General features: G+C 43.2%; 2 protein-coding genes across 9 annotated transcripts in view; one reads left to right on the top strand and one right to left on the bottom strand.

Moving 5' to 3' along the window:
• The window catches only part of LOC308147478 (protein NLRC3-like), a 241,740-nt gene that overhangs the window by 136,947 nt on the left and 78,602 nt on the right, over positions 1-26,191 (bottom strand). The window lies entirely within an intron of this gene.
• Positions 2,002-26,191, top strand: part of LOC308147480 (protein NLRC3-like) — a 39,492-nt gene continuing 15,302 nt past the window's right edge. The window contains exons 1-8 of one of the 3 annotated variants that reach the window (XM_080519642.1): positions 2,026-2,186; positions 3,243-3,321; positions 3,632-3,839; positions 4,211-6,014; positions 6,095-6,268; positions 8,585-8,767; positions 9,056-9,229; positions 9,554-10,630. In XM_080519642.1, the coding sequence (XP_080375768.1) occupies positions 2,053-2,186; positions 3,243-3,321; positions 3,632-3,839; positions 4,211-6,014; positions 6,095-6,268; positions 8,585-8,767; positions 9,056-9,229; positions 9,554-9,560 (2,763 nt within the window). In that variant the 5' untranslated portion in view covers positions 2,026-2,052 and the 3' untranslated portion in view covers positions 9,561-10,630. Of the gene's footprint in view, positions 2,187-3,242; positions 3,322-3,631; positions 3,840-4,210; positions 6,015-6,094; positions 6,269-8,584; positions 8,768-9,055; positions 9,230-9,553; positions 10,631-26,191 lie in introns of those variants that run through there. The other 2 variants (XM_080519644.1, XM_080519637.1) reach the window with 2 other exon arrangements.

The raw sequence follows: 26,191 nt of genomic DNA, 5'->3' as shown, positions 1-26,191 counted from the left end.
ACACACACACACACGCACACACACACACACACACACACACACACACACACACACACACACACACACACACACACACACACACACGAGTCGATCGTCTCATTATTTATCATCCAGACGCTTCATTTTTCTCTGAAACCTCCAACTGACATTAATCATATTACTTGTTCTATTTTCCACATTTCTATATTTTCTTCTCTCACGTTATTTCCTCTGTTTGTTTATTATTTATTCTTCTTCTTGTTTTCCTTTTTCTGTTTTGTCTCGGCTGTCGCTCTCTGATCTCACTCTACTGTGTGTGTGTGTGTGTGTGTGTGTGTGTGTGTGTGTGTGTGTGTGTGTGTGTGTGTGTGTGTGTGTGTGTGTGTGTGTGTGTGTGTGTGTGTGTGTGTGTGTGTGTGTGTGTGTGTGTGTGTGTGTGGACCAGGTTGGTGTGTTTCTCTCTGACTCAACATGAGTGACGTGGATGAAGAAGACACACCAGAGTGTGTGGACAGGTAAGAGACGTCACACACTCCTGCAGCCACTCAAAGAGCAAACAGAAGAATCCACACTCAATGTAAACTCCATAGAAATATGAAGAGTGTTCAAAGTGGCTCTGCTGTATTGACTCGTCTCAAGGCTTAGTGGTTTCAATGATCCAAAGTGAGCTGAAGTGATTCCAACAGGCAGCAGAAAAACAGCTGCAGTAAAGAAGACGAGGTGCAGAGACATTCCACCGTCACCATGATCAGTCCCAATGTGATCATGAAAGACACAAGGACAAGCAGTGGACAGAACCAACACTAGAACATCATGTGTTGTCTTTCAGGGCAGAGTTTAGAACTCCTCTTCACCTGATCCCAGGTCAGAGCAGTGTCACCTTCCCAACAGGGCTTTAAAGGAACTGGAAGTCTCCAGATGACCCTGAAGTCCAAACATCCCACATCACTAACTTACACTTTGCTCCACAAATATTAGTCCAGAGACACACTTCTTCTCATTTTGTCCTGAATATGAGCACAATAAATAGAAAGTAAACTCTCCAGATGGAGGTGAAGTTCAGGCTTCAGCTTTCATTCAGTGGCTTCAAGTCAAACATCACATAACAATGTGAGCAACTAAAGTCTTTTTAAACACAATCCCTTCATGTCAGGGGCTCAAAAGTCACTGAACCAATGAAATAAGAGAAAATCCAACATTCATCTCTCACACTTGTTGAAAAGCCTTTGCAGGCAATGACGGTGTGAAAGTGTGAAGTCATGACGTCACCAGGCGCTCGCTGGGTTTCCTCTATTTGAATGCTCTTCAGGCTTCACTGCAGCTCCTTTCACTGGATGTTGCTTTGTGGGCCTTTCTAACCCACGTTTCATGTGGAACAGGTGAAATTCAGGCTCTGTTGGATTGAGATCTGGTGACTGACTGGGCCTTTCAGGAAGATTCCTCTTCTTTATTCTAGATGAAACTCCTGGCTTGATGTGGCTGCTTGTCCTCCTCACATTAGAAGAGAGTAAGGGGACGGTGTTTTGTGACGGATGGGGGCAGTGTGAGGTGACGGGTTGGGAAGAAATTAGAAAGTGACGGATCATCGCTGGTTGAAATGTTTGACATGTGAACTGTTGACGTGTTTGAAGTAATAAAGAGAATCCACTTGACTCCTCTTCACTGTGTGTGTGTGTGTGTGTGTGTGTGTGTGTGTGTGTGTGTGTGTGTGTGTGTGTGTGTGTGTGTGTGTGTGTGTAGGTCAGAAGCTCAGACACACAGCAGGGTCTTCAGTATCCAGCAGGTTGTCTATGAAGAGTGACCGGTCCAAAGATCTTCAACCAGACTTCAGAGGTGAACCTGGACCTTCAGACACAAAGTAAGAAACTCTTTGTTTCCTTTCATTTATTACAGAAAGTTTCCATGTATTGAGTTTAAATCTACAGTTTTGTTTCTGTTAAAATAGTTTTTCTTTCTACTGTTACTTTTACTTGCTCTGGTGGAACAGTTGAGTTTTTCTCTGCAAAAGTACCTTGAGATGATTTTAGTTTTACATGAATTGAATCAAATTAAGTTGAAACGACTCGTTTCAACATGTGTGTGTATAGAGGACAGAAGCTCAGACACACAGCAGGGTCTTCAGTATCCAGCAGGTTGTCTATGAAGAGTGACCGGTCCAATGATCTTCCACCACTCTTCAGTGGTGAACCTGGACCTTCAGACACAAAGTAAGAAACTCTTTGTTTCCTTTCATCTCCTCAAAACCAGAGTGAGAGAAGTTGTGCTCACTCCAACATTCACTTCCAGTATTTTAGTACAAGAGTACAAAGTGCAAACTCAGCAGCAAAGTGTGATCTTACACTCCAGGATTTGATGTCCTGTAGATCGTCACTGATGGAGGAGGGTGGAGGGTGGAGTTGGTTTGGTGGAGACGTAGAGCTGAGTGTCGTCTGCATAGCAAAGAAACTTCAGGATGTATTTATGAGAAATATGGACAAGTGGAGGAGATGGACAATGAAGAAGGTAGGACCAAGTACAGAGCCCTGAGGAACACCAAAGGAGAGGGGGATGGGTGGATGTCAAAGATTTCAACTGAATGAACTTCAACTTTAAAGTTCCTCGACCAGAATCCACATGGAAAAATATCCAGTTTCAGTTGTTGATGTTCGTCTCACATATGTTGTTCATACATTTCTGGATATAATTCATCATGACACTCACACAAACACATCATTCCAGCATAGACACTTCAAGGAACTTACCAGTTTGTCGACCGCTTGCTGATTAACCATCAGTTTCACAACATTTAAGAATTTTCTCCTGGCTTGAATCTTCTTTCTCTGAGAAAGTCTGTCCTTTTATTTTGGGCTGAATCAGTCCAATGTTGATCATTTTGCTGGAGCTTCTGCGACATCATCTTTGATATCCCAGAAACCCATGAGGCAGATTTCCCAAGATGACATCAGTTAGGAAACATAAACTCAGTTTCATGGACACAAATGCTGGTTTGTTTGTAAACATCAACGTTGGTGTGATCGATTTGGGAAACTGGAGGTTGGAAAAGAGTGCAAATGAGTGTTGATGGTCTTGTTTTGGTGTTTTTGGTTGATTCTCTCTGCAGAAGGGATGTTTTATGAGAAGTAGAGTTTAAAGATGTTTTCAGGTAGAGGAACTTTAAATGTGCAGCAGGAAGTGCTGATGAGGGCTGAGAATCAGTGTTTGTGTCAGGATTCATCATCACACCACACAGCAGCTTTAACTAACATGTCAACATGTTTCTGCAGCGTGAGCCAGCAGAGCTCCCAGGTTCTCCGTGGTGGCTCCGCCCCTCAGCAGCAAACACATCTGGACTCCATATTTATGGTGAGAACAAGTGTCCATTCAACACTTTACTGTCACATCATGAGACAGAAGAAGCTGTTGTGACTTCCAGCTGAAACATGAAACAGACACTCAGCTTATTAGATCCATTCAGGTCCAAAGTGAAACAGTCCAACCTTCATCCAGCTTCCAGTCTTCACTGATGCTTGAAGCTGTTTCTGCTGGATCCCACATGAAGTGTGATTTGGCTTCACATGTTGTCCATCCTGCTCTCTGCACTGGATTTACACTCACATCTCAATCTGGCTTCAGTTTCAGCTCAAAGTCAACTCCACATGTTTCTCTGTTCCAGCTGCTGGAGGACAACATGGTGACTTTCATGAAGAAGGAGCTGAAGAAGATGCAGAAGCTCCTGAGTCCAGATTACCCAGCATGCTCAGGGAGTGAGAGGGAGGATGAGGATGAAGAGCAGAGGAGCAGCAGAGAGTCATTTCTGAGGATCACACTGGACTTCCTGAGGAGGATGAAGCAGGAGGAGCTGGCTCAGCGTCTGTGGAGCAGTAAGAGGATTTGATCTCATTTCACAGGATGGAGATGAAACCTGAAATGTTCTCAGCTGGAGCAGAAAGCAGTCAGAAACAGAGTCCGTCCAGAGAACAGAGGTCATTTCCAGGTCAGACACAGAAAGTGTGAAACAGGCAGGAAGTCCAAAACAAGCAGCAGAGTCCAAAAGCAGAGACGAGGAGACACAAAGAGAGTTCCTGAACTCTGCTGTTCATGTGATGCAAACATGAGCATCAGACCAGAGGCTGTTTGGTCTCCACTGAGGAGCTGATGGAGCTGATGGAGGAGAAACATCTCCACTAACACACTGTCATCTTCACATTCAATGTCAAACACACTCAACTCATTCATGGTTTCTTCTTTTCAGGAACTGCTGCTGGAGTCTGCCAACAGAAGGTGAAATGTGCCCTGAAGAAGAGGTTCCAGGTTGTGTTTGAGGGGGTCTCTAAAGCAGGAGAGTCCACCCTCCTGAAGCAGATCTACACAGAGCTCCACATCACAGAGGGAGGGACTGCAGAGGTCAATGAGGAACATGAGGTCAGACAGATTGAAGCAGCATCCAGGAGAGCAGACAGAGCAGAAACCAGCATCAGACCAGGAGACCTCTTTAAAGCCTCACCTGGAAGATCTCCACCAATCAGAACAGTGCTGACAAAGGGAGTGGCTGGCATTGGGAAAACAGTCCTGACACACAAGTTCACTGTGGACTGGGCTGAAGACCAAAGCAACCAGGACGTCCACTTCACATTCCCATTCACCTTCAGAGAGCTGAATGTGCTGAAGGACAGGAAGTTCAGCTTGGTGGGACTTGTTCATCACTTCTTCACTCAAACCAAAGAAGCAGGACTCTGCAGCTTTGAAGACCTCCAGGTGGTCTTCATCTTTGACGGTCTGGATGAGTGTCGCCTCCCTCTGGACTTCCAGCACACTGAGATCCTGACTGATGTGACAGAGTCCACCTCAGTGGATGTGCTGCTGACAAACCTCATCAGGGGGAAACTGCTTCCCTCTGCTCGCCTCTGGATCACCACACGACCTGCAGCAGCCAATCACATCCCTCCTGACTGTGTCGGCATGGTGACGGAGGTCCGAGGGTTCACTGAGCCACAGAAGGAGGAGTACTTCAGGAGGAGGTTCAGAGAGGAGCAGCAGGCCAGCAGGATCATCTCCCACATCAAGACCTCACGAAGCCTCCACATCATGTGCCACATCCCAGTCTTCTGCTGGATCACTGCTACAGTTCTGGAGGAGGTGTTGAAGAGCAGAGAGGGAGGAGAGCTGCCCAAGACCATGACTCAGATGTACATCCACCACCTGGTGGTCCAGGCCAAAGTCAAGAAGGTCAAGTATGATGGAGGAGCTGCCACAGATCCACACTGGAGTCCAGAGAGCAGGGAGATGATGGAGTCTCTGGGAAAACTGGCTTTTGAGGAGCTGCAGAAAGGAAACCTGATCTTCTATGAACCCGACCTGACAGAGTGTGGCATCGATCTCAGAGCAGCCTCAGTGTACTCAGGAATGTTCACACAGGTCTTTAGAGAGGAGCAAGGCCTGTACCAGGACAAGGTCTTCTGCTTCATCCATCTGAGCCTTCAGGAGTTTCTGGCTGCTCTTCATGTCCATCAGACCTTCATCAAGTCTGGAATCAACCTCCTGGATGAACAACAACAAACCTCCCGGTGGTCAAAAGTGTTTAAGAAGAAAGTTAATCTCCAGCATCTCCATCAGAGAGCAGTGGACGAGGCCTTGAAGAGTCCTAATGGACACCTGGACTTGTTCCTCCGCTTCCTCCTGGGTCTTTCACTGCAGACCAATCAGAGTCTCCTCCGAGGTCTGCTGACACAGACAGGAAGTAGCTCACAGACCAATCAGGAAACAGTCCAGTACATCAAGGAGAAGCTGAGTGAGAGTGTGTCTACAGAGAGAAGCATCAATCTGTTCCACTGTCTGAATGAACTGAACGATGGTTCTCTGGTGGAGGAGATCCAACAGTCCCTGAGATCAGGACGTCTCTCCACTGATGAACTGTCTCCTGCTCAGTGGTCAGCTCTGGTCTTCATCTTACTGTCATCAGAAGAAGATCTGAAGGAGTTTGACCTGAAGAAATACTGTGCTTCAGAGGAGGCTCTTCTGGAGCTGCTGCCAGTGGTCAAAGCCTCCAACAAAGCTGTGTACGTGGTTCAGGAACAAAGATGTAGAACTGAGTCCATGACAAACATTGACCTGGTTTTCATTGTTGGTTCTTCTTCAGGTTGAGCAGCTGTGGTCTGTCAGAGAGAAGCTGTGGAGCTCTGTCCTCAGTCCTCAGCTCTCAGTCCTCCAGTCTGACACATCTGGACCTGAGTTTCAACAACCTGCAGGATTCAGGAGTGAAGCGGCTGTGTGCTGGCCTGGAGAGTCCTCACTGTAAACTGGAAGATCTCAGGTTCTGACATCATTGATCATTAATATCCACCACTCTCTGTTCTCCTGCTCACATCTCTAGAACATCAGTAGAACATGTCAGTAGAACACTGCAGCCTCTAGATAGTTTCTCCTCTATTAATCAGGAAGTAAAACAACAAGTCAAGTTTCCAGGGTAAGTTCAGGTGTAGAGCAGCAGCTTTACTTCCTCCACTCACTGTGTTTGTGACGCTCCATGTCACAGAGTTCTGCCTCAGACTCTGACACGACACCACTCCTTTAAAAAGTAATTTAGTTACTTTACTGATTACCTTTAAGTGATTGTAATAGTAACTCAGTTAGATTACAAGTCACTTTTTAGTTACTTTCCCCCACGTCTCAAGTTAAAAAAGACTCAGTTAAAAACTCAGTTCTGATCACTGCCTGGCCTCCTGCTGATACATATTTAATCTTTGACCTTCATTCTCTGTTCTATTTATATCTGACTCACTTTTATTATCTCATTTTTACTATTACTGATATTTATTTACCGGTGATGGAGTTGTAGTCTGTTGTTGCACTATTTATCTATTTATAGATTTATATATTTGCACTATTTGACCTTTTAATTATCCCCGTCGGGGACAAATAAAGTCTGGTTTTCTGGAGAGTCCACTCTGTCGTCTGGAGACTCTAGAGTAAGACTCCATGTTTGAGTTTGTGTGCAGTGAAAGTTGTGTTCCACTAAAGGTCAGACATCAGGCTGATATGAGATGATCCACACTGAGGATCTCCATGAGAAACTGAGACTTTAGTCCTGTGACTGTGGCAGAGCCGTGTGGAGCTCCACATTTCAAAGCTTGGTAGAAGAACAAGGTGCTGCACTGGACAATTCACTGTCCAGCTCTGACAGGCTCCATGTTCACCTTCAGCTTTCAAAGCAGGCTGATCTCTCCTGGATGAAGAGTCACTGATCTCCCAGCTGGAGCTCCAAACTCTCACTCACTCTGCCATTGTTGCCCCCCTGACCCAGTGTGTGTCATGGAGGGTGACATTAAATCCTGTAGCAGGAAACAAAGAGGCAGACAGGTTGAGCTGGCGTTTGTCTCGGCTGCAGGATTTAATATGCAGCTGCCTCTGTGCAGCTTTGAGGCTCCTCCAATCAGTGGCGCCGCCAGGATTCAATACCATAGTCCACACAGACCCCCCCTCCCCCCAGCGTCTGCGTTGTGAGCGCCGGGGGGTGATTTTCCGTTCTGTGCACAGAGAAGATGGTGGTTGGCGAGCCCCGGGGGTGTGTACAGAAACACAGAGGAAAACAGCCCAGCAACACATTCTGCTGACGGCTCACCAGGAAGAGACAAAAGCAAACACCCCTTCAAAATAAATGTTCACACCTTCAAATAAACTGTAGGTGCACTACGTACAGGACTCCGCCTGGGGGCTCCACTGCCTTCAATCACTATGCGCCCCCTGCTGGCCTTTTAGAGTAACACACTATTGCTGCTGCCTGGAAAGTCCAACTCTGTTTGAACCTTTTAGACTCTATGTGAGACACAGGAAGATCAAATATATCTATAGGAGTGTCTAGTTTTAATCACATTGGACTTATTTAATTCATTGTTTTCACCCTGAACTGTAATTTAGTCCTATTAACATCTTTTAAATACACTTTAAATTGCTGCAGCGTTTTGTCCTCCTTTACACAAACTGGACTTGTTGTCTTGATGTCCAGTAAGCTTGGCTGTTGACTTGTCCTCCCACTGGACACTGCTTCTGTTTGCTGTCACATCAATTCATCTCTCCAGAAGAACAAAGATCACATCAGTGACAATAATAAGCTCCTTCTTCTTTCACTTCCTCGGGGCTCCAACCTTCTTCAGAAGAAGAAATGAACAACAAGGATCAGTGTGATCAGTCTCTTCTGAATATGATCAGCTGCTCATTTCAGCTCATGTAGCAGCCCAGCTCTCTAAAGTATTATTGTCTGAATTGAATTAGAGGAGCTGTGACTTAAAGGCTGGGGGGGTCGGGTTGGTGAGCAGCTAGTTACCACCAAGGTTTACCAGTAGGGGGCGACACTCAAATGACCCTTCTTATTAGAAGACCATGAGAAATATTCACACAGTTACTTAAAGGAGCTTTAAAAAGCAAACAAATGTTTAATGACAGTAAATCACACACTATAAATTAAAGGCTTTTTGTAAATGAACTGTGGAGTTAAACAAGTATTTTAGAATGAATTTATATCAAACTAAACAACCCAACAAACACCTAAATAATGAAAAACTTCTTCACTCTCAATGACTTCAACATCACACTTTGTCCTCTAATCTCACTTCTTTCTCTCTTCATTCAGGTTGAAGAACTGCAGTTTGTCAAAGATCAGCTGTTCTTCTGTGGCCTCAGCTCTGAAGTCCAACCCCTCCCTCCTGAAACATCTGAAACATCTGGACCTGAGTGGGAACCAGCTGCAGGATTCAGGAGTTGAGCAGCTGTGTGGTTTTCTGGAGAGTCCACTCTGTAGTCTGGAGACTCTGAGGTCAGTTGACTGTCTGTTACTGTTGTAGAAGGAGGAATGTTAGTGATGTGAGACTCTGGTCCTGCAGTGAGAGATGGACTGAGCTCAGCAGCTTCTTACTGATGTGTGTGGACATGAGGAGGAGTGTGAAGGTTGTGCTGACATGAGGATGATGAGGGTGATGATGAAGATCCACAACAACAGAACAGCTCATTGATCAGGACTCAGTAATGAGGAGCTGCTCATTTCTCCATCAACACATCTGATTGGTTCTCCTCATTCATTCTCATGCTTTCTCTCTTTATTCAGGTTGTGGAACTGCAGGTTGTCAAAGATCAGCTGTTCTTCTCTGGCCTCAGCTCTGAAGTCCAACCCCTCCCAGCTGAAGACGCTCTACCTGCGTTACAATAACCTTCAGGATCCAGATGTGCAGCAGCTGGTTGGTCTTCAGAAGAGTCCAGACTGCAGCCTACAGACTCTCTGGTCAGTAGATGTTGGAGTGAGTCCCTGCTGCTTCCAGCAGGTTTCTACTAAACACAGTTAGTGTGAGAACAAAGATCCAGTGTTGGACGTCTCAGTGAGGCTGTGAGAGGACAACGCTGAGCAGCTTCAGGATTGGACAGCAGAGGACACAGTCAGCCAATCAGAGGAGCCACAGGCTGGTTGTGTTGGTCTGACAGTGGTGGTCCTTCATGAGCTCTGAGCTGCTGCTGTGGACAGGACTGAAGTCCTGGCTGCTCCTCAGAGACTGTCCTCATGTCCTCTGACCTCTGTCCTCATGTCCTCTGACCTCTCTTCTCTCTGCAGGTACTGAGAGCAGAGAGGACGCTGTGTGTCCTGAAGGTCCACTGAGGACAGCAGAGCTTCATCCAGCAGTGAGCGACAGAGGAACCACCAGAAGATCTGCTGAGTGTCGGTGGTGCAGTGTGAAGAGCTGAGAGAGTCCAGCATCGAACCAGGGTTCTTCCTGCTCCTCCTGCTTCTCCTCCTCCTCCTCCTCCTCCTCCTCCTCTTCCTCCTCCTCCTCCTCCCCTTCCTCCTCTTCCTCCTCCTGCTCCTCCTCCTCCTCCTCCCCTTCCTCCTCTTCCTCCTCCTCCTACTCTTCCTCCTCCTCCTCTTGTCTTCCTCCTCCCCCTCCTCCTCCTCCTCCTCCTCCTCTTCATGTGTTGGTTCATTGGAAGCTGTAGAGATGTTTTGTTGTTAGTCTAAATTCTTTGTTGAGGTTTGAATCCCGTTCCTTCATGTTGGACCTTAACAAGTGTCCTTCAGAGGACAATGAGACTCTGGAACCTTCAAAGAGGGACCTGGTGTGTGTGGGACTTTTCCAGCTTGTGTAAAGTGGAGCAGGAGCTGGTCAACACTCCATCAAGCTGTTCTCCACCTTCACCTCCATCACCTGAGGACGTGTCCACAGCACAGAGAGTGGACAGAGCATGGACAGAGACCGTTGGTGTTCCAGTCACGTCTCATTGTGTCTTGGTCTTGACATGGAGGAACCTGGGTCATGGAGGAATTGACAGGACAGGATCATGGTGCAGTTTGCTGAAAACTAATTGATTTGAGTTTTTAGGAAATGTTCTGCCTGTACAGTAATATACAGTAATATAACGTACTGCGTGATTTAAGTGTGTAATTGTGAAAGATGTTGATGTTGTCGATGATCACGTCAATATGGACCACAGACAGTACAGTGTACACTGTTTTTAATAAATGAACATGAGCTGCACCCACCAGATTTAAAAAGAATATATATATTTGTACATATACAGTACAAACACTTGTCTATCAGTACATGTGTCCACGTTGTAACAGGGCATGAATTTCACTGTGGGATTGCAGGTTTTTTCTTCTTCTTTTTTAAAAATAAACAAGTTTTAAACACTGCTTCCATGGTGGGTGACGGACTGGACTGGAGGGAAAGAGAGGGAGGGAGGGAGGGCAAGTGAATTACTGCAAAAATACACAAACACTGAGGGTTTCATCTCAGGTCATAAAGTATTTGCTGGTTGTGATTGTGAGGAGAGGATTGGTCAGCCTGGAGCGCAGCAACAGAGTTCAGAGTTACGTGATGCACCTGAACGCATCATCCATGTATCTTTGACATGAAGCTCGTTTACCTTTAAAAATCCATAAATTAGCATCATTGTTTAAGCCGCTGAGTTTAAAGAGTGTGAAAAAAGTAGCAGCTGATAGTCCAGACATTACGAAAGGTTCCGCTACGCGACATACGGTAGAACAAAGTCGAGGCCAATTACATTTGCAGCATCATCTTATCAAAACCAATCACGATGCCTGCTCTATCTTTCAACTTCCAATCAAATGTCCCCGCGAGCAAATTGCAGTCCCGGATCATCTTTCGTTCAACCAATCAGGAGACAGCGTCTTCAACGACCAATCATGGAGGTGCGGGGAGTGACATCATCAGAACCAATCACGGTGTCGGCTCTGTCTTTGAAGATCCTTGCCGCTCCTTCTTACCTGCAACTATTTTTCCGTGGATATCAACAGAGAAGGTAAGACTTGTTACCGTAATCAAATGAAAAGGCACTAGCAACTTGTTGCTAACTGCTGCTAGCGAGGCTTCCCTCCCGGTGCAGCTGTCGTTAAAGATTGTTTGTCCCGGTGTCTGAATAACTCTGAAACTTAATCATGTCCCAAATATATATATATATATATATATATATATATATATATATATATATATATATATATATATATGTATATATATATATATATACATATATATATATATATATATATATATATATATATATATATATATATATATATACTTTATTCTAAAGTTGTAACTATTCCTCATTTACTAACTGTTAGTAAATGAGGAATAGTCGCAACTTTAGAATAACGTCCTAATAATGTATATAAAGTATTAACTGATACTTAACTAATATATTAACTCACACTTTACAGACCAGTTATTAATAGTTTGTTAACCATCTACTAATAATAATATACTTTGTGGAACAGCAAAATATCACATTATTGTACCTCAGCCTTGTTCCACCCACTGGCTTTTGTGTGTGCTGTATTTACCCCCCCCAAATAAAAAACACAATAACTCAATAAAACAGTTGTGTTTAATGTTTTGAACAAAAACAATAAACAATATAGAAAATAGAACAATATAGAACAAAATACAATATAGCCCTTATAGGTTATATAATATAGGACACTTAATCTCCAAACATTGCAGCAATGTCATGGATTCTCCGTCCTAAAGGCCCTTTGCGATGCTTACGGACAAGCCACTCATGCCATTCAATAACTTTGAGATGGTCTAGCAGTGACTCCTCTGTACGACTCCCCCTGAGTCTCCACACATTGTCCTTGACCGTTCTCCAGGCCCTCTCTATATGCTGGGTACGTCGACATAGGACACACTGTGATTGACAGTGAAATGGGTGTAGCCAAGCTGAGGTAGAGCTTTTCTATAAGCCCGCCACTCATCACTTCTTATTGTAGATCCCACTTTAACATGGTGAGCTATCAGTGGCACCAGATCTCTCCTTCCTCTTCTCTCAACTCTGCGAAGAACAGGCTTTGCATGTCTTCTCCCTCTCTTGTCCACACCGAGCATCCCCAACACCCACTTCTTCCTCTTCCAGCCACCAGCCATTCGTCCCCGTCCGTACTGTTGAAAACAAAAAACATAGCCGTTATTGTGCTTTAGACAAAATGAATAATCATAGTCATTCAATGCTAATTTGCAGTGCTATTTCAATCAAATTGCTTGCCTTTCTTTTGTGCCTGAAGTGGCTCTCATCAATGGTCACACACTGCTGTCGTCCCCCAATGCGCTGGCCTCTTGCTTGTTGACGTCTGTCCATCGCAGTAGGACACACATCTGGTAGCTTCTGGGCCGTCTTGGACAGGGTTGCTGAGCTCGCAGGAATGTCATCATTGATCATATCCACTTGACGTCGACGCAGGCCTTGTGCAAATCTGATAGAATAAGGAAAATAATTAGTATACCACAGTTATTTTGATGGTTTTGGTTTGGTTTGGTTTGGTTTATAGCGTACCTGAACACAAAGCGCATCCAGTTGAAGAGGGAGACCTTTGACTTGCTGAATATAGATTTATGTCTAATTGACCTTTTCATTTTCCTCCCTCTGTGGTTGTGGTGTTTACAAACCCTGAAGATACATACAAATCAAAATAAGAATGACACAGGGAGGCCAAGGTAGTGGCTAGAGCACTGATTTTCTAACATTCTAACGTCATTTTCATTTTAATTGTGGACCAAAACAATCACGCCATTTCATGCAACAAAAATAAACTTACCATGCATAGTCGTCCACACAAATGGATTCCTTTAACTTCATCTTGTGTTTGCATTTTTGGCATTGCATCCGTCTTAGAAGCTTTTTCTCCTGCAGTCATTTGATCATTTCTCTGTGTCTTCTTTTAGATTTACTTCTGCTTTCAACAAGCTCTCTTCGCTCAGTGGCTAAACCAGGCATTATTTGACCATATATGAAGTTTAGGGCCTACCTATTTGTTTTTATTTGATCTCTGTTCTTTTCACACACATTAACAATCATCCAGAGTTTCTCTAACTGGCTCCCGCCAGATTACATGCTTGAATTGTACCAGGGGGCGACGGGGGGAAACCAACCAATCACAATTGGATTTAGGTGTTGGAGGAGGAGCGATCCGGCCTCGTCCATCATATTGGTTGGTTTATCAACCTGTCAATCACCTCACATTACCACTCAACATTGACCAGCGACAACCTAGATGGACACGCCCCCTTCTCTCACCAGCAAGTTCGTTTTTGGATGATCAGATTCTAATCATTATCGAAGCTCACATTATCATTGATTTCAGAAAATGAACACCCGGTGGTTTAAAAAGTCATAAACCAGTGTTCCCAGCGGAAGTGGTGATGTGCAAAATGCCGAAATGAATCCAGGTACTTAAGGGAGAAAGAGAAAAAAAGTCAACAGCAGGTAGAAGTGAAAGGAAAACTACACCTGTGGACCATGTGTGCATGAACAACAACGGTAAGCAACATTGTGTGTTATTTTTTCATTAGAACTGTATGATTAGGATAACACAGGTTGATAGTTCTACTGCATCATCCAACAAGTTTGGCAAGTTGCCCACTGACTAATTTGCGTGCGTGTGTGTGCATGTTTACCAGAAAAGAGAAGATTTATGAGTTGTAAGACCTGTTGTAGACCAACAACTAGTATAACTGTTATTTTCTGAGGTGTGTGTGTGTGTGTGTGTGTGTGTGTGAGCGTGCACACATTATGCACCTATCCACCCATATATTTGCCAGCTGCTCATTATTTTATTTTACCTTCACCTGGTTTATAATCACTTTTTTAATGTTCTGTCCTCTCATTTCAGATACTGAGGCAACTCTAGCTCCAGCAGCTTTTTTAAGGATTCAAGGATTCAAGGATTCAAGGATTCTTTATTGTCATATCATAAATGACACGAAATTTGGACTCAGGTCCCGGTAAGCCAAAGTAATAAAAAAAAATATATAACAGGAGCGTAAAAATATATACTGGAGCGTAAAAATATATACAAGGGATAAAGTGAGGAAGTGGTGGTGAATGTAAAGTGTAAAGTGTTGTAGTGCAGGAAGATGAGGGAGTCTACGGAACATGGCTGGAGTTCACAAGTCTCACAGCTTCAAGGAAGAAGCTGTTCCTGAGCCTGCTGGTTTTGCTTTAAATATTAAGAAGCACATCTTCTTAAGAAGAGACACACTGCCACAAACCAGTGACCTGACCCAGGAGAAATCCTCCTCCTCCAACCACCTGGTCAAAGTAGTCGCGGTGCACAAATCACCATTTTTTTTTCAAAGCCTGACCTGCAGATCACGATTTTTTAAACAGAGAATACAATGTTCCAATCAGATTTTATTGTGAAACATTGAACAATACCTGTGAAAAAAATGCAGACTTGTTGTTTTAACTGCACATGAGGTGGTTATCTCAAATATAAAATAAAAGTTTAGGACATTGCTGTTCAAAATACTAAATTGTATCATGTAAAAGCACTTTGGGTGGTCAATGATGAGAAATGTGCTCTATAAGCACAGTCCATCTACAAATTAACATTTAATAAATGTTAAATGCTATTGATAAGAATGTATGAGTTGACTTTATGTATTTTCTGTTTTTCAGAATCAGGTGTGTTGGAAGAAGGAAACATGTAAAACATGCAGCAGAGTTTATTCTGCTTAGCACAAAAAGTGCTATATAGTTGTATGTTGTTTGTGTTTCGAAACATTAAACACATCTGTGTTATTGATTACAATTTCACTTGTGGTGTTTGTTGGGTTTTTTTTTTTTGGGGGGGGGGGGGGGTAAATACAGCACACACAAAAGCCAGTGGGTGGAACAAGGCTGAGGTACAATAATGTGATATTTTGCTGTTCCACAAAGTATATTATTATTAGTAGATGGTTAACAAACTATTAATAACTGGTCTGTAAAGTGTGAGTTAATATATTAGTTAAGTATCAGTTAATACTTTATATACATTATTAGGACGTTATTCTAAAGTTGCGACTATTCCTCATTTACTAACAGTTAGTAAATGAGGAATAGTTGCAACTTTAGAATAACGTGCTAATAATGTATATAAAGTATTAACTGATACTTAACAAGTCATAAGTAAGTAGTTTACTAATGGCTTATTCATGATTTATTACAAGTTTATAAGGTATAGTTATTAATCATTAACATACAGTTAACATGTAATTTATAAATTGTTAACTAAATGCTTGTAAATTATCTATTGCCAATCTATAAGGCACAGTTATAAATCCTTAATAAACTGTTAGCAAATATTCAACAAGCAATGTATAACTCATTAACAAATGGCTATTAATGGTTTATTAACTACTTACAACGGATAGTTATTATAAAGTGTTACCGAAAGCTTTTCTATCAAACCAACACTGTCAAAAAGTACAAAAACACACTGGATACTTGGACATAGTACCACTATTATTGAGAGGTTGGTTCTACTTTTTGAAACGGTGGATTATATAATTCCTGACCTGTGTGTGTGTGTGTGTGTGTGTGTGTGTGTGTGTGTGTGTGTGTGTGTGTGTGTGTGTGTGAGTGTGAGTGTGAGTGTGAGTGTGTGTGTGTGTGTGTGTGTGTGTGTGTGTGTGTGTGTGTGTGTGTGTGTGTGTGTGTGTTGGGGGGTCTCTTTGAGCGTCCCCCCCGGTCGTGTCCAGCAGCCATGCCAACATTAAAAAAGCAGCAACAGGAGGAGACTCTTGGTCTCTTCCTGTTACAAGAGTAAAAAGTGTTGTGACATCACAAGTCTCTCAATCACATCATATTGTCTGCCCAAGCTGCTGAACAGGAGTAGGGCCAATCAAAAGATTACCAGTCACTTTTTAGTTACTTTCAGCAGCTGCCGACAACATGCCCCCTGATCTCAACATCAAATCAGTGGTTTTTCTAAAAACTCAGTTCTGATCACTGCCTGGCCTCCTGATGATCATATTTAACCTTTGACCTTCATTCTCTCTTCTATTTAGATCTGACTCACTTTTATTATCACATTTTTACTACCACCATTTGTTTCTTGATTTCTTTTAGTGATTCTTAAAGCCAGGAAGTTTCCATTTTAAATGACTTTAGTTTTGTGTCTTTGATGTTTGTGATCTGCTTTTTTCCTCCAAAAGTAAACAAGTGAATGAACATCCTCCAAGCTGAAAAGTAGAACTTCAAGATGGGAAATGGACTGTTTCCAGGTACAAAAGTATTTATATGGAAAATTAAGGTGAAGCAAGACCCAGTCTCTCAGGAGACACGGGTTCAAATCCCAGTTGAAGCCATTGAATGGAATGTCTTGCTCAAACCAACAAGTCATGATTCACTCCCATCATTTATGGTCCTGATATGTTGGACACTTGTCACACCCTGTGAATTTCACCCCACTAAAACCTCCAGGCTCAAACTGGTCCAGTCCTACAACCAGGCTAATCAAGGTGATTGATGTGAAACACTGTGGACTCCACACATCTCCGTATCAACATGAGGATCAAACATCTGGACGGAAGACGCATGGCAAAAGACGAGACACTGCTCTCAGAGTGAGCTCATTCCTCACCTCTCAAGGAGAAGACACATTGATTTGAGGACATCTTGGCAGGAGAAGACCTGTGACATGAGAGCCAATTGAAACTGATGAGGAAAAATGATCTCCTTTCAGAAGTCTGATATGAATGATGACATTCAAATCTGATGTTCAGACTGCAGTCAGTGTTTGTAAAGGATGACGATTAGGAAGGAGCAATTAATGTGCTGAATGACTCCTTGAAAGTTGTACAAATGGGACTAAACCCATATTTTCCAGAGTTGAACTGAGTTTTGGAGTTTAAAAAAAGCTTCCTTTGTGTTTCTGCCCAGTTTCGAACAGGGGACCTTTTGCGTGTGAAGCAAACGTGATAACCACTACACTACAGAAACTATGCATGAGACCAATAGGGTGGTAGAATTCTGAGATCAAATGGGTCATATTCTGCAAAATTCTCTTTCTCATGGTTTTGCAGCAGTAATATGAATCCCAAAACCTGGAATTAGAGAGGAGTGAGTTCACTACTATCAAAACCTTGAACAGATTCAATGTTTTATATATCAAAAACTATATACTATATACAGTATATAAAGCTTAATTTGTAATATTTATAATATATTTATTTTCATGAACAGCCATATACAATAAAAGATATTAATACAGGCTGCTTTCTTATTTTTTTATCTGGATCAGTTGGTAGAGCATGAGACTCTTAAGCTCAGGGTTGTGGGTTCAAGTCCCACATTGGGCAGAGCTCTCTATTGAGACAGTGGTGTCCTTGAGGACAGAATGGTGGACTTGAGATGTGAACCTCACAGTTGAGAAGTCACCAGTGTGGATCTAGAGTAGCCTTGAGGGCCGTGGTCCTGCATGGTTTCAATGTCTCCTCACATCAACACAGCTGACAACAATGATTGGCTCGTCACCATGACAACTCAGCTGTGTTTGAACCTCCAGGACTGTGGCCCTTGAGGACCAGGGTTCCCCACACCTGATCTAGAGGATCTTTGACCCCATCAGCTCCCTGGAAGCTTCACTGTGTCACCTCACCTCCTCATCAATGTGATGTGCTGCTGCTGTTGTTGCTTGATGTCTACCATCATTTATTTAAACGTAGAACTAGAACTACACTCAGATTGAAAGTCCAATCACGTTGTGACGACTCAATGAATGGTTCTTTGAGGGAGTGTGGTGAGATGTTAGTGACAACATGGTTGAATCAAGACTAGATCAGTCCACTTCAGTTCCAGACTCCAGATGGGAGGCCAGTGCCTTGCCCATTAGGCCACTGGGTTCACAGTTTAATACAACCATGACCTCAGCATCATAAATATCACTGACAACTCCATCACCAGGGCCTCATCCAATATCATTCATATGTATTCATAGAATCAAACATCAAACATTCTGTCCCATTCTACAAACTTCTTCAGGTCTTCTTCACCATCACTCTATATTCTTTATGATCTTTGACAGGTGAAGCTCCTCAAAGTAGTGATGGTGGTATAGTGGAGAGCATAGCTGCCTTCCAAGCAGTTGACCCGGGTTTGATTCCCGGCCATCACAGAGGAGAGACTTTCCTCTACATGCTATGATGTTGGATATTTTTCAGTGCTTTCAAACCTTTATTCAAAGGCTCAATGTACGTCCAAAAAGTCCCTCCTAACTTTTTCTTTTCCTTTTCTAGGGCCAGGAGTGTCCACTGCTGGAAACTCTGCTGGAGGTCAACAGGGTCATGTGAACACATTTGACTACAAGCAGCAACTCAATCCAGAGACTAGAGAATCTGCATTTCCCGCGGCAAATGCATGATAGTGTGAATGCTGCAGGTAAACTGTAATGCTTTGTCCTGCCGGCCCGTCTCTGGTCTGGAGTGAGAGTTTAAGAAAGAGTTTAAAGACTGGCAGTTTAAAAAGGGGGAAGAGGAGATGAAGACTGATGAAGCATGAAGAGATGAAGTTGAAACAGTTAAAAAAGATTTAAAGAACATGCAAGTTTTGAAAAAAATTTAAAGGTCAAGGAATAAAACAAAGTTTAAAACAGAAAGTTAAAAAAAAAATGAAAAAAGTTGAAAAAGTTTCAAAAAGTTAAACATTTTCAAAACGTTTAAAGGTCAAGGTTTGAAATAAATTTGAAAAAAGTTGAAACAGTTGAAAACACTTTAGAAAAGTTTCAAGTTAGAAAAACGTTGAAAGTTTCAAACAGTTTAAAAGCTGACAGTTAAAGAACAGTTGAAAAGTGGGCGTGGCTTAGCCTGCTGGCAGCCTGATTAGTGCAGGTGAGTCTGTTGCCGTGGAGACGGAGCTCCTCTGCTGTCACTCTGTGACAGGCTGGATGAGAACAGGGCTACAAAGCTGATACGCAGCTCCCCAACAACTGCTTGTAGTTGGAAAACCGTGACACTTGGTTGAAAAATGTCTTCACCGTCGGCGTCAGAAGAAGTTGAAGGACGTGTAGTGAGCTTCTCATGTCCTCACGACGTTCCGTCTCCCCGTGAGGACTTGAAACAAATGTCCCAACTTTTGGGATTTGGGGAGAAAATGACTCGTCAAAATACATTGGTGCGGGTGGGAGAAAATCCTGCGCTCCCTGTCAATTAAGTCCCCTGGAGGAAGAACCGTGTCTCTCTGAGACAAAAGTATCCCCTGGTGAGAAGCACAAGACCTGTTGCTACAGTTTGATGTATAATATGTTGAGAAAGACGAAGAAATGTGGCCGTGGTGACGAGTTAAACACGTTTTTTTTTTTTGTAATCCAACAGCTTCCAACAGTTTGACCAAGCTGTCGGGGTTCAAAGTTGAAGTTCACATTTTCTTCTCCATCCACTTCCATGTTAAATTGAATTTGAAAAAGGTTAAATATTTTAAAAAGCTGAAAAGATAAAAAAAAAAAAAATTGAAGAAGTTTACAAAAAAGTTGAAAAAGGTGAACAGTTTAAAAGTTGAATGGTTGAAATCGGTTAAGATTTGAATAAGTTATAGGTAGTTAAAAGTTGAAAATGTCTCCATCCGTTAACATTGTAAAAAAAATTGCACAAATAAGATTTGAAAAAGTTGAAACATAGTCATTCCTCATCAGACACTCTCCTTTTATCTCCTTTGATCTCCATGAGGAGCCTGTCTCATCTGAATTGAATCCACAGGAGGTAATGAGACATTGATGGACTCTGCTGCTCTCTGATTATGTAACTAAACACACCTGTGAGCTACAAGCTTTAAATACTGGAGTTTCAATCACAGCAGGAGGTCATAACTCAAGGGTTTTGGTCCAGAAGTGTTTGCAGATGAACTTCATCCACAACTGATTGTTCTGAGAGAGCGAACGCTCTAGCGACTTGCCCCACACTCGAGCGCACTCGGGTGCAGGGCAAGTCGCCGGAGCGTTCGCCCCGGTTGGCTGAGGCACAGACATGGGAGTCTTGAGCTTTCTGCTCAAATGCAGGAGCAGCCACTCCACTTTGGCGCTGATCGCGGTCCGGCAGCTCGGCGCCGGAACACGGAGGCTCCGAACTCCGAGCTCCTCTTCATCGCTTCCGCGGTCCGTCACCGCGATATAGCGCCACTGACCGCGGTTTAACAGAATGCTGACTGCCTCTGGGAAGCGGAGCTGCCGGAGCGCGATCAGCACTGGAGCCGAAAGCTCAAGGCTCCCGTGTCCTGGACGCGCATCCACGCCACGGAGAGCGCTATGCTGCAAAACATAAAGCTCCAACACGATGCAAAGTCCCGAGCCCCAGTCTCCCCCTGCCTCAAGTCCGCTCTTTCACCATAAACACTAAAGTTGAGCACTAAAGAAAAGAAAGGAAAAAAAAAACAGTGCAAAGCTGACCACACTGACAGCAGAGGCTTCATCCAGCCGACATATTAAAATATTGAGGGCGTGTAGTAAACCACTGACCAATCAGCTCCTCAAACTCAGACCTGTTCCATGGTCCTGGTACCCCGACGGAAGGGTAGTAGAAAAGCGGCCACCTTTGGAGCATACAAACTCCAAGCTGGTCCTGACTTGAAGTGTAGAAATCCCCCAAACCTGCAGCTTTATAACAATCACTGGAGTCCTTTAGCTTCTTCACATGTAGGCTCGTTGGTCTAGGAGTATGATTCTCGCTTCGGGTGCGAGAGGTCCCGGGTTCAATTCCCGGACGAGCCCATTGGTCATCAATCATGATTCTTTGTGTTAAATTTCAAAAGAGGCTGTGTGTATGACCCTCCTCATCTATTGACTTTCACTGAACCCCAGAAGTGTTTTGTGTGGCGGCCATAGTAAGGACTGTTTATTTTTTTGTTTCATATTGTTCAACATGATAATATATATGTGAGCTAATGTGTGCTATATGAAGATATTTCAATAAAGTATTAGTAATAGTAGCAGAAAATAATATTAATAGTGAAAAAGTATCAATAAACTACCAACTAGAGCTACACTGGGTAGAGCGCAGATCTTCAGCAAAGCCACATTTGTTTCTAGAACAGAGTTAGAATCACTAGCATGACATCTATTAGCTCATCTCAATAATAACTAGGTAGACCAGGAAGCTACAAGACTGAGCAGGGAGCATCTCCATGGTAACAGATGCTGATCTCCTTGATCAGCATCTGGAGCAGGAAGAGCGCCCCCTGATGGTGGAAGGAAAAGCTTACAACATATGGTTTTCACAGGGGTCTCCCATCCAAGTACTAACCAGGCCTGATACTGCTTAGCTTCTGAGATCAAAGGAGATCTGGGGTGTTCAGGGTGGCACGGCCATAAGAACCAGTGTCTGGAAGAAACTATCTTTTTATAGGGAAAATACTGTAATCTGAGTCCACTGAGCTCTGCAGTTGAATCACATGACCTCTGATGGTGGGAATGTGTCAAGACGAGAGCATTGGTGGTTCAGTGGTAGAATTCTCGCCTGCCACGCGGGAGGCCCGGGTTCAATTCCCGGCCAATGCAGCTCTGGATTTTACGAATCATCATTAATTTAAAAATTTAACTAACCTGCCTTGTCTGAATAAAGGCTTTCAGGTTGAATATTACTTGTCACAGATGTTATGTAACAGTTATGTTCTGGTTATTGTGTATATACACATGAAGAAACAACATCCAGCAGAAGCAACACCCCAGACCTTGAGCCTCACTCTCTTTCTCACCATGTCCTTCACTTCTTATGGTCCAAATAGATCTACTGTTGTGAACTCAAATGTCCTGGCTGGCTGCGTTCACTCCAGTGGAAGGTCACCCATGATTTGCTGACACTTTCTCACCCTGACTCTTCTGTCAACAACTTTCTCAGCCAATCTCTGAGCCCTTCTAACCCAGGCTTCCTTCCTCATCTGAAGGAGTGTTCCTGCTTCCTCTTCATGGTTTGCTTTGTGGGCCTCCTGATCTAGAAGTGTTGATATCCATGCTTCATATGGTAGGATAGGTACTGCACTTTCCTCTTTATTGAAGAACTATTCTTCCTCCACATAGTAACAATCCTGACTCATTGTCTTTGTATACAGTCAATGTGTTGAGAGTCGTGTCATAAAAGGTAGTAGCCTCCTGGTCTGCAAGGAAAAGGTCTTGAAGCACATCTTCACACTCTCCAACAGACAGAACAGCTTGCTTGTCTTTGGTCTTAGCCTCCTCCTGAGCCTTACTGACAGCTGAGCCTTTCATTTTTAACCTTGTGGCAGCTCTCCACACCGAGGCAATGACTCTGACCTGTTTAAATAAACGACTGAATCTCCTTTCATCAACAAGTAACTTAACTACCGAGTCAGCTTGGGGTCTGTGAATTCCTCCCAGACAGTCAAACGTCTTTGGATGAGCCACAGGTTCATTGCAGTCATGGGTTTGCAGTGCAGTATTCTGTTTTCTCTCCTGGATTCTGGTCAGTACTGCTGAGAAAGCCTTCCTTTGAAGTTTTTCTATGCTCTCCTTGGCAATTACTGAAACCTCTTTAGCTGACTTTTTCGGCCACTCCTCCATTGGCTGCCTCAGGAACCGAGGTCCATTTTGTCATTCTGAAACCTCATTGAGATCCTCAGGAGGATCTTCCTCTAGGTATGTCAGCAATGTTTACGTCTCCCGGGATCTACCACCAGTCCTCAAGTGGTCCAGCCTTGCAAACCCTGTTCACAAAGAAGGTCTGGTGTCCATAACTGTCTCGCTGTATAGCTCCCAACACAGTTTGGCTGTCCAGCAGGTGGAACCATTGTTCTACTTCCAATCGTTGTGCTTTTCAATACATTTTCCAAGTCGGGTTGCAAAGACTGCTGCACAGAGCTCTGCTTTGACTGGCTAGTTAGCTTCAGTTTTTACTATTTATTTATTTATTCAGTTTATTACCTACACTACAAATCTAATACAACCCCCAATAATTACATTTAAAACACAACAAACACAAGCTCCCATAATGCATTGCAGCTATCAGCTACTTTATTGCTACACATTATTAAAATGGAAGATAAATGTGGGAGATCTGGATTGTTAGAACCATGAGTGTGATGGTGTGTCTTTAATGTCCTGTAGTTGTTGTGTGATTCACTAGAATGTTCCGTCACTCTCAACAAGTCTGCAATGAACCTCCTGGAACTGCCGGCTTTTACTGTGAAAGGTACAGGAAGCTCCCAGCTTCAGACACCAGTTGAGCCGCAATTCTACGTACTTCATGCCGTTATTGTTTGTTGTGTAATGACGTTACATCGCTGCGTCGTTCACGACCCTACATTTCACTCTACTCTTTGTAGCGCTCTGGGTGGCTTTGCCTCCTTACGTCCCTCTCTGGGTGGCTTTGCCTCCTTACGTCCCTCTCTGGGTGGCTTTGCCTCCTTACGTCCCTCCAGGATGAACTGCAGTAGGACGGAGGCTCAAGGAGCCACAGTGTAGGGACCAAAGAGCCGCGGGGTGCCGACCCTGTCATAGAGGCTAGCCACTTGGCTAATAGCTCTCTTCTGGTCAGTGGGTCAGGAGTCTTTCTCTTTCTTTTCAAGAAGGTCTTGGCCTGTTCTTGTTTTCTTCTCCTTCTTGAGAAGTTGATTGAGGATATTATGTAAATCTGGTCCTTGTCTTGGCGAGATGATTTGAGAAAAAAGGAACGATTAAAATCACCTTAATTTACACAAAAGGATGGTTTTACTTTGTTGAGATCTCACAAGACCACAGAGAGTTTGTTCATTTCCAAGGAAAGACATTTCTCATTTGTCATGATGCAGTCATAACATGTGAATTCTGACTCAGGAATGAGACTTTTTGCCACTGAGATCGTCCATTAATCATCGATCAGTAACAACCATTAGTCATGTTTTCAAGCCTCCTTGGCGCAGTAGGCAGAGCGTCAGTCTCATAATCTGAAGGTCGTGAGTTCGAGCCTCACACGGGGCAACAGGTTTAGCTAATTTGCTAATTTGAGGATTCAGGGACGAGGATTAGCCATTGAACAGAACAATCTCGTCAATGAGGAGTGGAAGTGTGTGTGTGTGTAACATTTCTACTTTTCATTGTTACCCTCTGGGTCTGAAGCATTCTGGGCCGTTTTTCACCACAATTGATTTTTCCTTTGTATCTCAGATATAAAATCCTTCAACCTTTTTTGGTGTCATTTTGTTGAGGACAACCTCATAAATGCATTTCTGAAGTATTTTCTTCAGTCTGGCCTACTTTATTAACACAGTGGATCTAAAAACAGCATAAAACTACAAATTCAGGTGTTAAAACGAATCATTTAGTTTACTTGTAAAGTAAATCTAAACTCTAATGAACTAAAATGTATCAAAACAGGACTGAACAAACACCTATACAGATATTTACAGTATCTAACAAAAACAAGCTGAGGTGTTCAATATGATCATCAGAATCAGTCTCAAACTCAGTGTCACTCGATGCTCTTCTTCTTCAAAATTTTTTTTTAAGTCGGCTCGACGTTCATAAACTCTTTGTTTTGATAAAAAAAAGTTCACTTGAAACTAAAAACCACTCTAATCTCACTCACTACACACTAACTACACACTCACTACACACTCACTACACACTAACTACACACTCACTACACACTAACTACACACTCACTACACACTCACTACACACTCACTACACACTAACTACACACTCACTACACACTAACTACACACTCACTACACACTCACTACACACTAACTACACACTCACTACACACTCACTACACACTCACTACACACTCACTACACACTAACTACACACTCACTACACACTCACTACACACTCACTACACACTCACTACACACTCACTACACACTCACTACACACTAACTACACACTCACTACACACTCACTACACAGTCACTACACACTAACTACACACTAACTACACACTCACTACACACTCACTACACAGTCACTACACACTCACTACACACTAACTACACACTCACTACACACTAACTACACACTAACTACACACTCACTACACACTCACTACACACTCACTACACACTCACTACACACTAACTACACACTCACTACACACTCACTACACACTCACTACACACTCACTACACAGTCACTACACACTAACTACACACTAACTACACACTCACTACACACTAACTACACACTAACTACACACTCACTACACACTCACTACACACTCACTACACACTCACTACACAGTCACTACACACTCACTACACACTAACTACACACTCACTACACACTCACTACACACTAACTACACACTCACTACACACTCACTACACACTAACTACACACTAACTACACACTCACTACACACTCACTACACACTCACTACACACTCACTACACAGTCACTACACACTCACTACACGCTCACTACATACTAACTACACACTAACTACACACTCACTACACACTAACTACACACTCACTACACACTAACTACACACTCACTACACACTCACTACACACTCACTACACACTAACTACACACTCACTACACACTCACTACACACTAACTACACACTCACTACACACTAACTACACACTAACTACACACTCACTACACACTCACTACACACTAACTACACACTCACTACACACTAACTACACACTAACTACACACTCACTACACAGTCACTACACACTAACTACACACTCACTACACACTCACTACACACTAACTACACACTCACTACACACTAACTACACACTCACTACACAGTCACTACACACTAACTACACACTCACTACACACTCACTACACAGTCACTACACACTACCTACACACTCACTACACACTCACTACACAGTCACTACACACTAACTACACACTTACTACACACTCACTACACACTCACTACACACTCATTACACACTCACTACACACTCACTACACACTAACTACACACTACCTACACACTCACTACACACTCACTACACAGTC

Source organism: Blennius ocellaris (genome assembly GCF_963422515.1).
Source record: "Blennius ocellaris genome assembly, chromosome: 24".
NCBI lineage: Eukaryota > Metazoa > Chordata > Actinopteri > Blenniiformes > Blenniidae > Blennius > Blennius ocellaris.
Note: the sequence above shows the minus strand (reverse complement) of the source record. Positions and strands in the feature narration are given on the sequence as shown.